The 14,989-nt window shown below is 45.1% G+C and overlaps 7 protein-coding genes across 7 annotated transcripts; 3 read left to right on the forward strand and 4 right to left on the reverse strand.

Moving 5' to 3' along the window:
- On the reverse strand, nucleotides 1-430 carry COCMIDRAFT_73298 (uncharacterized protein; the record flags this gene model as incomplete). Its single annotated transcript, XM_007694905.1, has 2 exons — nucleotides 1-207; nucleotides 316-430. Coding segments are annotated over 2 exons (322 nt in total), but the record flags the coding sequence as incomplete, so codon positions are not given.
- Nucleotides 431-1,841: 1,411 nt separating this feature from the next.
- COCMIDRAFT_41272 (uncharacterized protein) lies at nucleotides 1,842-3,094 on the reverse strand (the record flags this gene model as incomplete). Its single annotated transcript, XM_007694906.1, has 7 exons — nucleotides 1,842-1,904; nucleotides 1,937-2,049; nucleotides 2,109-2,295; nucleotides 2,437-2,567; nucleotides 2,627-2,735; nucleotides 2,790-2,912; nucleotides 3,083-3,094. 7 exons carry the CDS (start codon nucleotides 3,092-3,094, stop codon nucleotides 1,842-1,844), a joined length of 738 nt encoding a protein of 245 aa, XP_007693096.1.
- An 882-nt stretch (nucleotides 3,095-3,976) lies between these two features.
- Nucleotides 3,977-4,682, reverse strand: COCMIDRAFT_30669 (lytic polysaccharide monooxygenase; the record flags this gene model as incomplete). The annotated part of the gene is made up of 2 exons (XM_007694907.1): nucleotides 3,977-4,331; nucleotides 4,375-4,682. The coding sequence occupies 2 exons, from the start codon at nucleotides 4,680-4,682 to the stop codon at nucleotides 3,977-3,979; spliced, it is 663 nt and encodes a 220-aa protein (XP_007693097.1).
- Nucleotides 4,683-5,768: 1,086 nt separating this feature from the next.
- On the forward strand, nucleotides 5,769-6,356 carry COCMIDRAFT_41274 (uncharacterized protein; the record flags this gene model as incomplete). Its single annotated transcript, XM_007694908.1, has 1 exon — nucleotides 5,769-6,356. The coding sequence occupies one exon, from the start codon at nucleotides 5,769-5,771 to the stop codon at nucleotides 6,354-6,356; it is 588 nt and encodes a 195-aa protein (XP_007693098.1).
- A 356-nt stretch (nucleotides 6,357-6,712) lies between these two features.
- Nucleotides 6,713-10,234, reverse strand: COCMIDRAFT_41275 (uncharacterized protein; the record flags this gene model as incomplete). Its single annotated transcript, XM_007694909.1, has 5 exons — nucleotides 6,713-7,355; nucleotides 7,583-7,715; nucleotides 7,809-8,591; nucleotides 8,895-10,137; nucleotides 10,187-10,234. 5 exons carry the CDS (start codon nucleotides 10,232-10,234, stop codon nucleotides 6,713-6,715), a joined length of 2,850 nt encoding a protein of 949 aa, XP_007693099.1.
- Nucleotides 10,235-10,735: 501 nt separating this feature from the next.
- COCMIDRAFT_41276 (uncharacterized protein) lies at nucleotides 10,736-13,105 on the forward strand (the record flags this gene model as incomplete). The annotated part of the gene is made up of 3 exons (XM_007694910.1): nucleotides 10,736-10,890; nucleotides 10,935-12,515; nucleotides 12,652-13,105. 3 exons carry the CDS (start codon nucleotides 10,736-10,738, stop codon nucleotides 13,103-13,105), a joined length of 2,190 nt encoding a protein of 729 aa, XP_007693100.1.
- A 663-nt stretch (nucleotides 13,106-13,768) lies between these two features.
- COCMIDRAFT_41277 (uncharacterized protein) lies at nucleotides 13,769-14,870 on the forward strand (the record flags this gene model as incomplete). The annotated part of the gene is made up of 2 exons (XM_007694911.1): nucleotides 13,769-14,279; nucleotides 14,329-14,870. The coding sequence occupies 2 exons, from the start codon at nucleotides 13,769-13,771 to the stop codon at nucleotides 14,868-14,870; spliced, it is 1,053 nt and encodes a 350-aa protein (XP_007693101.1).
- Between the last annotated feature and the right edge of the window lie 119 nt (nucleotides 14,871-14,989).

Below are 14,989 nucleotides of genomic sequence, written 5' to 3' on the forward strand. Positions count from 1 at the left end.
CAGCGACGATGCAACTGAAGAGCTCTGACGACTTTCTCCATGAGGAAAAGGTTATCAATAAGACTAGCGCAGTCGATATTTTAGCTGCTAGCAATACATATCTGTGATGATGCTGGTCGAGAGCGGTCCCGTCCGTCCATTGACTGGTCTTGCGTCGATTTTGCGAATCTGACGTATAATCATAAACATCATTTACTCCAAAGGCAACTTTTTGCGTNAGTACAGTACGAGGTAGGAGATTTGGGGTGGCAGTTGCTAACATACTAAGACAGATGGGTAAGGTTAGCGCAGTGCCAAAGAGTAGTTGCTCTACACCCAATTCATATTTTCCAGAATGAATCAGGCCTGAGAACCATATTGCAGGAGCAACTACCCACGATAGAGGGCGGCTTACTGACACTAGAAGGGCAAGCTGCTTGGGTAGAGACATCGCTTAGATACACGTGGGTCGATAGAAGATAGGTGTTTCTTGCCACAACTTGATAACTACAGCTGTTACGAGATACTAGAAACGATCTATAGAGCAGAAAAACCTCTAGCATAAGACTAAATATATACCAGTTACAGCACAGGTCAACGGATCAGGTATTGCTCACGAGCGAAGCTAGCATCCCAAGTGGTTTTAGCTGCTAACGCACTCAGTATCCGCCCATCCCAAAATCCCGTCATTCTCGACCAGGGTACAGCCGAGATCGTACATAAGTATTGCAGTGATACTGACAGCCCACATGTTCAAGTAAGTTACTTAGTTACAACGGTCAGCAGATATTAAAGTAAGCAAGGCGACAGCATATCTGTGGAACGACTTTACGCCTTTGGCCCCTCTATAGTACGGATAATGCTAACTATGTAACTAGTTGATTATGTAATGGCCTGTAGAGGCGGTTGCGGCCATGGTCGGGTGTATATCTGGTCATTCGTGACGATAATTCNAAAAAGTGATTTCTCGCTATCTATCGTGTTTTTGCTCGGAATTATCACTGTGATGCCTATCTAGTAAGCTTAGAGCGTCAGTTGCTGTTTTAAGCTTGACTACCTCTATGCAGCTAGCTCAGCAATTGAGATTATGTCAGCACTGCTGATTGGTGCATCCGATAATTACAGAGGTACCAGGTCGTGTGGCGATCACGCACGAATCCGTCCACCAACCAGCCCCTACCGCTGGCGAGCAGGCCTAGACGATTCTATTGGATACCTAGACGTATGCAGAAGCGATAGATGCGATGCGACGTATAGATCTGATGGTGGTGGTCGTATAACTCGTGAGGCGCATTATTGAGATGAAGCAGGTGTCTTCGCACATCTGGAAGGGAAGGTATCTACATGATTGTAATTTTTGTATTGGCGGGCATGCATCGACTCAGAATCAACCCTAGTATATACCTTAGTAGGCTAATATGAGTTTTACGATGATTGCAGGCTATGATGTTGCTACAAAGTCAAAGTACCCGTAATTTTGTCCGTTACGGCGGTTGTTCCGTTACGAAGGGATGTACGTTATGTACTTAGTTAGTCTTACGCAGTTGAAAGAATATTGCTACCAAACTCAACGCAGTGACCACGCCCAAGCTCGTCAACCACAATCTAAGCCTTGAGCGCGACCGTTAGTGTTATAATATTCGGACAAGGCACCTCTAGCACAAAACGAACAGTAGCTTGGGGCTGCGCTTACGGCTTGACCCTAAGTTAGGGTTACGCCAGTGGCGAGCGTTTTCTAGTAAACTACTTAGCATAGTGTGAGAGAACACTTTGAGTGATTATTTCGGCTACTCTGAAACTGACGGTATTTTATAAGCAACAATAGCAAACACATATATTCTAACCAGACACTCATACCAAGATTATTGCAGGCAACAGAAAGAGCCGTCTTGAATGCAACTATTACTCTCACGAAAAGTCTCCACCTTATTATTAGCTTTTCTGCGTCCTTCCTTACTAATCCAACCAAGAGGCTATCATTGCCTTTTAAAATCATATTTGCAGCGAAGAAGAATGGGTGTCCCAGAAGAGCACTATGTGGTTCCGAACTTTCTTCGAGCCTTCCCGGATCTAAATGCGATATTAGTTATTTCCTTATAAGTTAAAGGTAAAAACCACTCCAAACTTACAATACTTATCATCAATCAGTCCTTGAGGCTTAGAGAATGCACTGAGGATTTTAACTTCGTAATTTCTTTCCCTAATATACAAATAAAGATCAGGAAGCATTCGACGCTGCGAAATGAGATAAAGTCCATCTTGGTAAATGTAACCTAGCACTATCGAGTAATAGGCCTGCACAATGTTAGATGGAAGCTATAGGGAAGTGGAAGCAGTATCCAAGCTAGCACCAAAGTTCGCTGTTGATGCTTCTTGTCTACTTCGCTGTTTGCCAATTGCGAATTTGGTTATCAGTAATCTCCAACGATTTTTATCCAGTCCTTCCCAAAACTAAACGTCTTCAGGTCTGGAAGGGATGGTTCTAAATGTATATTCTCCTATACCATTGAATTTAAGGTCGGCGACAAATACAGGCCTCGGGAGAGCAGGTGCTAATTTTGCCCAGAAGGTAAGAAATTCCCATATTACTGGCCAAGATTAGCCATGCTCGTGAGTTCTGAGGAAATAGTGAAGAACGAGCACTTACATCCGGCACCGTAGTGAGGTTGCAAACCTAGTATACCCTCTATGAGGTCGCTCTCGGCTATACCTTTTTGACCTTCGACCGATGATATTATGAATACAAGTTGTTTATTCTAGCCTATTTCGCCAAATTCTATATTAGCTAGAACAGCTTTTTAGTATATAACCTTAAGCCCATCTCCATAAGTGGTTAAGGAACCTTTTGTAGTCAAAAATGCAGTTCTATCTAGCCCTAGGTCATATACGTTACGACACCCACGAATCGACTCTAGGACGGTTACAGAATAAAGCTAACTAAATATTATTATTCTAGAACTCATTCTAAGGGTGCTAATAATATATGCGTTACTAAGCTGTGTGTATCCACACTCACGCTAAATAAGCCGCTTCCTACTTATATTTTTAAAAAAGGGTAAACTCCTTTAGATTCTTCTATTTAGCGTAGGATGAAAGACTGGACTCTGTTAGACATTACGTGTGGTTTAGTTAGCTAATTTAACGAGTGGACTATATAGAAAGGTTCGGGACCTGGGAGATATATAGATAAGCTGCTACCTAAATCTTTAGTGAAGCACGGGCTATATAAGGCTCAGCATCAGAGGCGGCTTATCGCATGTTCGCTAACGGCTAAGCGTTATAGTACACGCTTTCGTTGCAACTGCGTTAGTTGCGTACCGTAAACCACCTGTAGTTATCTGATCTATCTTAGTGTTCTTCTATATTCACAAAGTCAGTGCTAAACCCCACAACAGCAACATGTGCGACGTTGCCAGGATGGTTAATATGTGTTACACAGCATGATTAGAGATTCTATTAATATATTCGCACAAATGTACAAATTTTGGGCCCACCCAAGTGGTTTTGTACGAATATGATGGCTAACGCAAAGCTTGAGATGGTTGCTTACCTCGGACGTCCGTACGTAAGGGGTGGGTCCGTGCTAAGTCGAATAGTCAGTGCTATAACTATTACATAGGGTGGATCGCTTTCAGGAACACCACTTGTTGTTAGCCTCCCGATAATATTGCTTCATGGATGGCCTGCTTAGGCGAGGCTCCTGCCAGGTAGTTTCACAGAAAAACAATAGCGCAGTATGTAGCTGAGACAACTAATAGACTTTTTTGAGACTAACTAGAAGGCATAGAACTAACACAATATGGCAAGTGGCACTTACTTCAATACCTTAGTCGACGGTATAGCAGCTAACACATTCAACGAAGCGAGCAGGGCAGTCAAATGCATCATGTTATGGAATATCAATAATCCAGATGAAATAGCTATCTAAACTAATAAAGTATTTATCTTACTCAAAGCTGGCTTGCACGTGCTCAAGTAGCGGAACTTTAAAGATGCTCTAATTAGATTGGAGTGCAAGAGCTCTAACCCTTTCTTTATTGTCTGAGCCGCATAATCCTCCATCGTCTCCAAGGTCTAGATAGCGGATTTGGCTGTTATCTGGAAGCAGATCGGCTACGATTGGTGGATTAATGCCTTTGTAACGTGGAGGGTAGCGAATCCACACGTTTTGCGGAACATAGCATCGAGACCAGATTGGATGCTGTGAATCTGGTGTTTCTGGATTTTCCTGAAGGTTGGCAATATACATAGGATAGCCAGATGGAATCTTGGTCAAGGATTTTGCTGCTATCAACTGAACAGGCGAGCATGACATATAGAACTCTCGATTACCAGATGAATTTAGCCAAGTCCTATTGAGTCAGCAGTGCATTGTAATGGCATTTTCTGACCCACCATGCAAAGATAACCACATCTGCCCCTGGCAAGGAAGTAGGAATGTCGAAAGAGTAGCTTTGATCCATGTCGTAGGAATTTGTAAGTTGCCCTTCTTGGCCCTTACGTACGCGCAAGCAGTTTCCTTCCCAGCTTTGAACAACAATCCAGGTTTCTCCATTATCATACGAAAAAGATGCCTGGCAAGAGCCTCCTGAATGAGCTGCACCCGGATCGTGCATGCTCGCGCCAGTTGTGTTGGTAGAATCGTAAATCCTATAAGTATGCCGTAAGCCACTGCCTAGGAATATCCAGATTTGAGGTGACATACCAGAACGTTACCCTACTTCAAGTATGCCAAGTTGCATGGGTTTCGTTGCGAGTCACATTTCTATGGTGACCTTTGCAAGGAAAGGGTTGTTGACCCCAATCTGCACCCTGATAGTTTGGATCACCATTCAATGGCATAATCAGCTTTGCAACTTGTGGATCCCAATAAAAGGGCGCAGGTTCGCCCACAAAGACATGCGGACGAACCGCTGCAATTGGTAAAAAGGCCCAGGCAGATCTGATTTGCATCCTAAAAGTTCAAACTAAATTCGAGGGGCTTTTCGGGCTGTGCTTGTATCTAATGTTAGGCAATGCCTCCTGTTTTATACTATGCTCTCAGTCATGCAAAGAACAGCTTGTGCAAGAGCACGGGCCGCATAAGTGGTCGAGTGACGTGTGCGATTTCATAAGAGGAAGGTAATGAGTACATCACGTGGATTGCATCTCAGCTAAAAGGCCCTAAGAGTCATAGTGATGCGCTTCTTAGAAACAATCATCCATCTTCTATTCGTTTTTTTTCAAGGATGGGACATAGCAGCTCCAAATTACCTTCTAAAAAGGATGAATCGATTAGCAATACGCCATTCCGCATCCAGCTTCCAGTAACAGCACAAGAACAGACCAAGGAATCTCTATGGGACTTGGTCAACGACGGACAGTTTCAGGCTCAAGTGGTCGAGAGATCATTCCAAATTTTCTTGCATGAAGATCTTCCTGACTACTGGAAACTGCAACTTGAACTCTTGGTTGTGTTAAAATTCGTTTTTGACCGGATCAGACCGAGAGGTGTTTCTGTAATCTTCCCAAATCGGCCACTCCGTTACCCGACTAGAGACACGGAAGCTCTTTTGAAGTTAGCCAGGATTGAGACTCTCCATCAAGGTTTACAGCTGTGGACTGAATACCTAGCGCAAACGAAAAGCCTGCATCTTGAAAACTCCGACTGGCAGAGTGCTTTCCAGCAAACGCGCGAAGGCTATCGCTTCAACCTCATCCCGGCTGAAGGCAAGCTCTGCTTTCAAAACAACAACATACCCTCACAAGAGCCTCAAGCAGGCAAGAACAGAAGAAGTGTCACTGAAGAGATGACCAAGACCATTGAAGATGCCTATAGTAATTATAGTCTGGTAGAGGAATCTTCTAACAACGCCCTGAAGGAAAGAATCATTCAAAAAGCGAGATACTTGCTTCCACAGTATATGGAGCCTGTTCCGCTTGATTTCGCGGTTCACAATTACGAAAGCCTGATGAGAACATCGTATGATGCTGGTACGGGTATCGGCTTGACTAATGTTGTACTCCAGGCTTTCACAGATGCTAAAAAGTCCTTGAGAGGCGGAATTGACTCCAAGATCGATATTGTCGTCGTTAAGGGCACGGTACTGCAAGCTCACGTCGATCTTCTGTTAGAGGCAAATATTGGAGTTCACAACACCATTCACGCCAGTAAGAAGAGAAAAAGGCTACAGAGCCTAGATTCGCGTGGTATTTGTTTTGCAATTTTGCCCAACACAGGGGATGGCAGTACCTGGCGCAGGTTAAGCTACCGCAGCAATAGCAACACAAGCATTTGTAACTGTGTTGACCTGCCTACAGGTATCTCGCCACATATTGTCACTGGAGAATCTGTGCGTAGAATGTTGCTTGGCTCGGTAGATTTGACTGCTAGATAGGTTTTCGATAGACATATGGATGTTATTCAGTTTGTGCATCATCTGCTGTAACCACGTGACTAGAGTCACATGATATTCTATTGTAGCAGGCACTGCCCGGTGGGCAAGTGCACTTACCTCTAAGCTGAGAGCTCCTGTAAAATAAAAAATACATCATGACACGACAACATATAGCAATACAATTATAGATCCCTAGCCTCCGACCGACACTGCTTACGCAGTTACATTTGCTATCTAAAGCAATCTGATAGTTACATAGACACTATAGTTTTCCTGAAAATGGCATTCATAACAGATATAAACACGCAAAGGTAAACTTAGTCATAAAGCATATTTTACTTCTTTCAATTCAACATTCACTTAGTAATCCGCCTTTCTACTACTGAGCGCATGGAATGATGAACAATCGCCTTGTGGAAGCGATGCAATATGGCTTCAGGATCATGAGATATCTGCAAGAGCTGCTCTTTCTTACTTTCATTCAAGTTTTCGTCAAACACCCATGTAGGTTCCCACTGCACCCACACTTTGCCTGACTCCTCGTGTATAATGTAGCCTCGATGGCTTGAATAAACTTGCTGTAAATAATAAAAGAGTCCCTTGGTCATTCGGGCGACTTTCCAGTATGCTAGAAACGCCGGACGACGGACACCTGCATCTGGAGAAACACGTAAGGACTTAGTCGCGACGTATCCAAGCAAACCAGGTCGATCTTTTCGGACTTCTACAGAGAACTCATAGAGAAGATCTTGAGGTGATAGTTGAATTGACTTCTTCTCTATTGTCGGCTCCCAAGAAATAAGTAGCTGGTCTTCGCCTCGGGCGTGAACGAGCCATCCCTGATGCCCATCTTGACGGAGTGCATGGTACTCGTGTGCTGAAAGCCACGAACTTTCCCAGAATACAAGTATGTTCAGGAGGTTAATGCTGATAGCACCTAAACAAGGCCATGCATCTTTGTTGCTTGTATTGCTCCCAGGTTCAGTCTTCATTTCGTCGCTTGGATAATGGTATAGTGATGAAAATGTGGAAGAGAGTTCTACCCGGCAAGAAGATGTGTCAGAGTTACGAGCAAGGAAACTATATAAGGTGAGATACTAAGTAGCTAGCTGATTCATTTAGTAAGCATGATTACACTCAACTACTTAGAAAGCACACTAAACTAATTTTGTATGAAATTGCATTAACTATACTACATAAAAAATCGAAGTGGTTTATTCCAAAACCTGTCTGGATCACGGCCCTGGAGATCAAGATCGTAGGTTAGGGTATTCGAGATGAGATCAAGGACAGTCTTTGGTACCGGCTCTAGCAGCTCAGGTCTAGCTTGTAACACCTCGCTAAACCAAGCTGCCTCTACTAGAGTTAGTTCATCTATACTGTTCACCGGAGTTAGTAAAAGTTTGATTCTATAGAGATGTGCATCATACTCTTTCAGTTGAATAGGCTTACTAAGAGCCTTCTCCTCAAGCTCTTCAAGCTCTAATCCAAATTTAGCCATACTCAAGGACGGGAGATCGCACCCAAAGCTTGGAAATAGAATTAGCAAACCTGGGTCTAAAGATCTTCTACCGTGCAGTATATTGTGCAACACTCTCCCCTCCTTGATGTATTTGTTAATGTTGCGTCGAATTCGCTTTTCATTCCCGCCGCATGCCTTCACAATCTTGTTCAAAATCTCGTCTTTCACCATATCAGGAGCCCGCCTTTTTCTCTCTAATGGACTGAGATTTTCGTAAACTCGATGGATTTCTTCCGTATGTGGCGTGAGGGGCAGTGTCTGAGAGATACCCTGTTTAAAGCTGGCCGTCCGTTTTCGGGCCAAGACTCTTCGCCTCTCTTGGGTACTGTTATGCTTCTCCTCTTGCAACGCTTTGACTGCACGCAGATATGTCTCAAAATAGCAATATTTGATATATCGGTTTCTGGCAACGAGAATATGGCTTTGGCTTTCTTGCCTGTCCAAGTAAATATGGATGCGAAACAGTTTATCGAAAATGGGTTGCTCTGTAGCTTGATATGTTTGGTTTCCATCTTTCCTAGTGCAGGCCAGTTTCAATGATTCGAGAATGTGAGGAGATCCAATTTCGTTCACACATTGCAAAATCCGCAGACAACGTCCGCGACTGATTTCAGAAGGCTTTACACCAAGTGCTTGCTCTAACACTTCAAGCTCAAAGTTCTCCAGATTTTGTACAGGGACCTCACTAGTTTGTACTTGCGTCTCTAGGCGAGCTGATTTCCACCGGATATCGACTTGTTCAGATCCTGTAAGCTTACTGGGGATGCCACACTTTTCAAGCACAGAATCGCGTTGATAGGGCGCTAATAACTCCGCTAGAAAACGTAGGCGTAAATCACGGGAGGTTGGCACATTCTGAAGAGTCTGATTCTGAAAGTAGGTTTCTGCTATCCAAACTGATAGCAGAGTGCTTTCCACATGCGGCTCGATGCTTCGAGGCTGAAGAAGGTCAGTCAGAGTTGGTAGTCGGGTGGATGATCGGCTTACATCAATATGCTCCGTACTCCATTCAGGGCGTATCAACCATGGAATCCCAAGGGATGATAAATCCGCTGTTTTTCGATCAAGAATGAACAGTGTTTTGCTGGTCACGAGCCCTAGCACCAGCAGAGGCGAAGTGTCTTCATCCCGGGGTACGATTGCTACGAAATCGGTGCATGTACTTTCTTCCACTGGCTCCGGACCGAACGCATCAGAACAGAAATCAATGATAAGAATCGGACCGCGCAGTAACGTATACAGTATACCATGCAGGAGTGTTGATGTAAGAGGTCTCCCCTTCACTAAGGGTGACAGGATTGCTCGAGCGTCGACGTAATCTGAATCCTCTGCAGGTTTATGTGGAAGGCAAAAGCGCGAACTACAAGCGAGATTTACATAGCTTTGAACTGTCGGGTCGTCTTCAAAGTCTTCTGTGCCATTTTGACTGGTTGAATCTTGTTCTTCAGGGTACGCGGCGACCCCTTCGATGTCTCTCTGCACCTCGCCATATGGAGACCAGCCCTCAAATGCTTCATTGAAAAACTGTGGCGTGGGTAAATCTACCGTGGCATCCTCTGGAAATTCATATCCATAGATGGGTGAATCTAGTGCGTCGTGTGGCTGACCGACCAAACTATGAGGTGGGATTTCGAGGCCTCGCCGACTTTCGATACAGTCTGGATTTCCAAATACTTGGTCCGGGGCAGCGGTACTTGATGCGTGATGAGCTTGGAAATTCGATACTTCGTTGAGGACTCGCACTGGCTGTGCATCTATACGCTCGTCTGGGCTGTCACCAGCTAGCCTCGATGTATAAAGCATAGGAGAGGATGGGTCTTGCCCAATAAGAAGACTCTCTTGCGTTTGGCTCCCATTTTGAGTGGTTACCAATCTCGGATCATTCGAAAGGACTTCTGTAGCAGCATTCCTCATTGTGTATTCATCATGAATTTCCTCATAGAGCATTGGTGCCGGTGTATCATGTCCTTCGTCACTGGATTCGGACTCCGTCTCGTGTTCAGTGACAAACAACGAGCCTGCTGAAGTAGATTGAGGAGCGGACGCGATGCGACGAGAAGATCTTCGCACCCCTTGATTAGCACCACCCATGCCTGCCGGACGTGATTGGATTTGTATGCTCGCTTGGCTAGCTCTTCTAATGGACAGTTTCTGCTGAGCGTCCTTCTTCAAGCAGTCGAGTGCCTCTACCAGCGCTACAAGATCATTGCACTCGATCTCATCGCTTTCTTGTAACCAATTATCCGCAAAGCGCTTTACCTAATTAGACCACCGAGCCATTGCATGTCGTTGATTGGGATGCACAGACCTTGATTAATTCTAAGGCTGAGGACAAATAACGGTTTGGCGTTACCATGTTAGCAAATTGAATAGGCGGATGTTCTGAGCAAAGTCAGCAGCAAGAATCCTGTAATTAAGCATGCTTGATCAGAAAAGGATTTTCAACCAAGAGCAACAGCCCGTCTTCCGTTGCGCTAGTGCGGTCCGCAACGGATGTGTCTACTCATTAACTGACAACGCTAGCTTTTTCTGTCAATAGCCTTTTTCAGCTTAGCGTAACAAGCACGACACTTGAAAGTGCTCCTGCTTGTTACGCTAGTCTTTTTCTAGAGTAGATTGTTGAAAGACAGCGTTGTTTAGAGATCTTTGCTACGTAGATTGTGCTTGTTATCTATAAGAGCCTCTTCTAGCCTAGCGTAACAAGCAGGAGCACTTTCAAGTGTCGTGCTTGTTACGCTAAGCTGTTTCTAGGATGTATCATCTTGATGTATTATTTAAAGATATCAGTTCGAAGAGTCTTTGTTACTACCTGACATATGCTAGAAGTCGCTACAGATGGATTAAACCTCTAGCCATTATGGATGATAACTTCGGAAAGTCGTTTGCGAAAGCCCAGCAGCTCCATGGTATCTCTTTGAGCTCCTTTATCGCATCGGTTTCCCTTTCTGCATTCATATTCACACTTGAAGTTCTTCTATTTCTCGTCATTCACAAGCGCTTCCCCGATTTCTAGTAAGCTCACAGGATTCTATCGTGTCAAGCGCTAATCATCACAGCACTCCCGTTCCAGATCATCTAAACTGGAGATCTGGAAACTGGAAAAAACACATTGCAACCAATCTTGTTCGATTTGACTGCCGCAAGGAACATCTTGATAGATACTTTTTCCGCCGGTACCTACGATCATTAGCTCTTATATTCACTCCGGCCTCGATCCTTATACCGCCTATCCTCATCCCTTTAAACTACACTAAAGGAAAAACTGCCGTTCTTGGAGTGAGCGGACTCGACGCATTAGGATGGTCTAACGTCGGTCTTGACCAGGCAGATCGTTACTGGGCTCATCTCATCCTTGGTTTGCTTTTTATCGGACATGTTTGCCGGGTTATCTGGAGCGAGTTTGAATTTTATGTTGCAACCCGGCAACACTCACCATACGCGGCTTTGTGCACAGTACTCATCGAATCTATACCCGACGATTGGATGTCTGAAAAAGCACTTACATCTCAACTCGAAGTCTTCCCTAGTCTAGTTACTTCAATTTCTTTCAATCGTGACTACAGCCCAGTTTCCCGGTTAGCAGAAAAACGGGAACGCCTAGCTCGAGCCCTCGAAATTGAAGAGATTTCCTGGATAAGGAAAGCTTGCAGGGCAGGGGTTCAGAAAAAAAGCAAGAAATTAAGCTTTCTTAAAAGGCCCAGGCACCTGAGCTACCGATTATGCAACCTCTTGAACCTATTGACCTGGGTCAAACATGAAACGGTCGATACTAGCATGGTGTATCAGGAAGAACTTCTTAACACTAGTGAGAAGATGAACGTTTATCGTACAGCACCAGAGAAATTTCCGCTATTGCGGTCCGCCTTTGTTACCTTCTCCAACCCACTGGCTGCTAATATGGCGTGCCAAACGGTGATTCATACCAGCTCAGGTTATATGACACCTCGCACAATGCCTTTATCGGTAGACGACGTGGTATGGAGCAATGTCAACATCACCTGGAGGGACAGGACTATACGCACTGTAATTTCGAACACGCTTATTATGGCGATGGCGACTGCTTTTGTAATACCAGTAGCGCTGGCAGGGCTCCTTTCCCAGATCATCTACATGACTCAGGCGGTGCCTTGGCTTAGCTGGATCAACGAGCTTCCAGAGTCCTTCCTTAGTCTACTTCAAGGTGTATTGCCCCCCGCAATAGTGGCCGTCTTCACGAAAGTATTTGTCGTCGCACTAGAATATTTTGTCCGAAAGCAGGGCATCTCTTCCAGGAGCCATATCGACCTCAAGATGCAAGACTATTACTTTTATTACCTCTTTCTCCAAGTTACCCTCGTGGTTTCGTTGTCCGCAGGAGTTACTGCTATCGCGAACGAGATGATGCACGGAGCCTCGCTGGCCGGGACGCTGGCTAAGAATCTACCAAAAGCAAGCAATTACTTCTTGTCCTATATTCTCCTGCAGGCACTCTCGATCAGCGCAAATTCTTTGCTGAGATTCGATCGCTTGATAGGAAAATTTGTACTTGGCCCAATGTTTGACAAGTCGGTCACTCAGATGAAGATAAGAAGAAGCGGCCAGGATATCCAGTGGGGCACTTTTGTACCTGTTTTCACGAACCTCTCTTGTATTGGTAGGTTTTAGGCTCCAAAAGCGCATCTAGTAGCATATGCTGAAGTAGCCAGGATTTCTCTATGCTATCATCTCACCCGTCATCATTCCTTTCCAGGTTCTTGTTATCAGCTTGTTCTGGATCATCTACTCCAACTCAAGTATCCTGCTTACTAAGCGGGATCACGGGGGCCTCTTCTATCCCAAAGCGCTCAAACATCTTTTGGTAGGCTTGTATTTAATGCAAGTGTGTCTTATTGCTCTCTTTCTTCTTGTACGAGACTCACAGGGCAACGCTAAGTGTATTGGGCAGGCATGTGTTATGGCGCTTGCTACGGGACTAACCATGGTATACCATCGCTTGCTTTGCAAAGCGTTCAATCCGCTGCTAATCTTCTCCCCCACGGCACTTAACAAGAATCTAGCCAACAAGGCGATGCCGTCGCCTCTCTTTCTCCATAAGGCCCTTACGTCAGTTCCAGTCATCCGCATCCCTAGCGATGATCATGGGATTAGCACTGCTCGAGCGCTGCAGCTCAGAGATGAACTAAAAAGTGTGACAATATCCGATACGGACGCAGTTATGACTGCATCAGGCAAGGTGTACTTGAATTAGGAATTTTGCACGGGTGTAGTAGCGAGTAATGTTAAATATTGCCTTTGGACAGTATGAATACAAAATGTGACCTTTATGCGACGATCCCCCGCTTCGCATGCACAGATCGTGCGTTCATGTTTAATCACCTCGTATGTACCTGAATCATGCCTTGTGGCGCGCGCAAATCCAGGAATCCTTGCAAATGTTTAGAGGCTCGGAATGAACGGTCCGAGCGGAAGACGAGTGTAAATAGCCGTAATTGCCGCTGTGCGTTGGTTCGGAGAATTGGACCTCTTTTCTATTGGTGTCGCAAGCGCTGGGATGAGTAGTGTAGGCGCTAGGCAATATTTGCCGCGTCATAGTACAGCCGAATCCACGGAAATAACCGAATGAATGTCAGACCTCCATTTTACAGAAGAGCTAAGGTCCACAGAATGCGACAGCATCCGAGAGAGCCAGGCAACTGCATACGTTTCCACCGATTAGCGTCCCGACGAAAATTGACGTGAACAGATGGGTACTGCCAACTAGAGCACATGTTGTCTAGTATGAGAGATCCACGCATTTTGTTTTCTACACTAGAACTCTCGGTCACTTGACTATATAACCTGTTGCAATACGGGTTGTATATAAACAACTCCTCCACCCTACTATACAATGGGCCCCGCAACCGATCTCAGCATGATTCCGTACGAGAAAGGCGACGTCGAGGTTCAGATCCAAGGATATCGGTTTCTGATTTGTTCCTCAGTGATGTTAGCAACGTCACCTGAATTTCAGAAGCTTCTTACCACGCAACATGGCACGCTGCGTAAGAGACTCGAGCTTCCAGATGAAGATCCTGTGGCCTTTCACCTGATCTGCCAGTCGGCTCATGGCTCATTCATACCGCAAGCTCACATATCGCTGGAAACACTGGTGAGAATGGCTGATACTATTCAACGATATAAGATCCCCACCACGTCGCGCGTGCACCACACCGTAGCATTTAGCTTCATCACACAAACCTTAAGACCGGAGACACTCTCCACAGCTAGACTTCTTTCACTTCTTCGCATAGCCAAGGTTCTGGGCCCTACTAAATACCACCAACTACTTCAAGATGTGTTTCTTGTTCGTCCCCTTCAATTTGGGCCATTGCCTACCGAGCAGGCCGATGGCGGTCAGGACACAGATTGTGTTATACTGTTAGGTACGTTGTTTCTTCCAACAAGCATAATAACGATTGCTGAATCATACAGCAAATTTGATGCTGCGAGGTGCAGCCTGTCGCTCAGAAGTGGCAAGCACACTGTTGAGTTCGCCAGGTACCAGCGACACTCTCCTTGTACAGGAGAAAAACGACTTAGCTGTGTGGATCCTCAAGGAGGACCCCAGCCTACAAGACATCAATACTCGACTTCGAAGTTTGAGGAGCGCTGTAGATCTGCAGAGGGAACAGCTACTAAATGCTAGTGGAGCAATCGAGGAGGCAACTGCAGATATCAGCCATTACGTCCGCAATACAATAGAAAATGCTCAGGAATCTGAAGAAGATCACACACAAGAGGCTGGGAAGCTAGACATAAATCATGACATCAAACGCCTAGATGTCCAAATTGCAGAGGACGGACGGACATCGAGAAAATTATTGGATATCGATGACCTGGGCTCAGAGTGCGTTTCTCCCAGCAGTACTCAATTCGAGGACATGGAAGCCTACAGCGAACCAATAAACAATTTCCTTGGTGGGCATTCCGATTTCGAAGACGACGAGTCCGTAACTTCTGCCAGGACGGTGTAAGGGCGTGCATTCTCCGCAGGGGGTGTTCTGAAATACGAAAGCTTGACACTAAAGATTAATGCAATTAAATGTTATTATCATCAGCTAAATACATAGAGCCCGATTCTGAATACTTGTGA

Source organism: Bipolaris oryzae (genome assembly GCF_000523455.1).
Source record: "Bipolaris oryzae ATCC 44560 unplaced genomic scaffold scaffold_252, whole genome shotgun sequence".
NCBI classification, from domain to species: domain Eukaryota; kingdom Fungi; phylum Ascomycota; class Dothideomycetes; order Pleosporales; family Pleosporaceae; genus Bipolaris; species Bipolaris oryzae.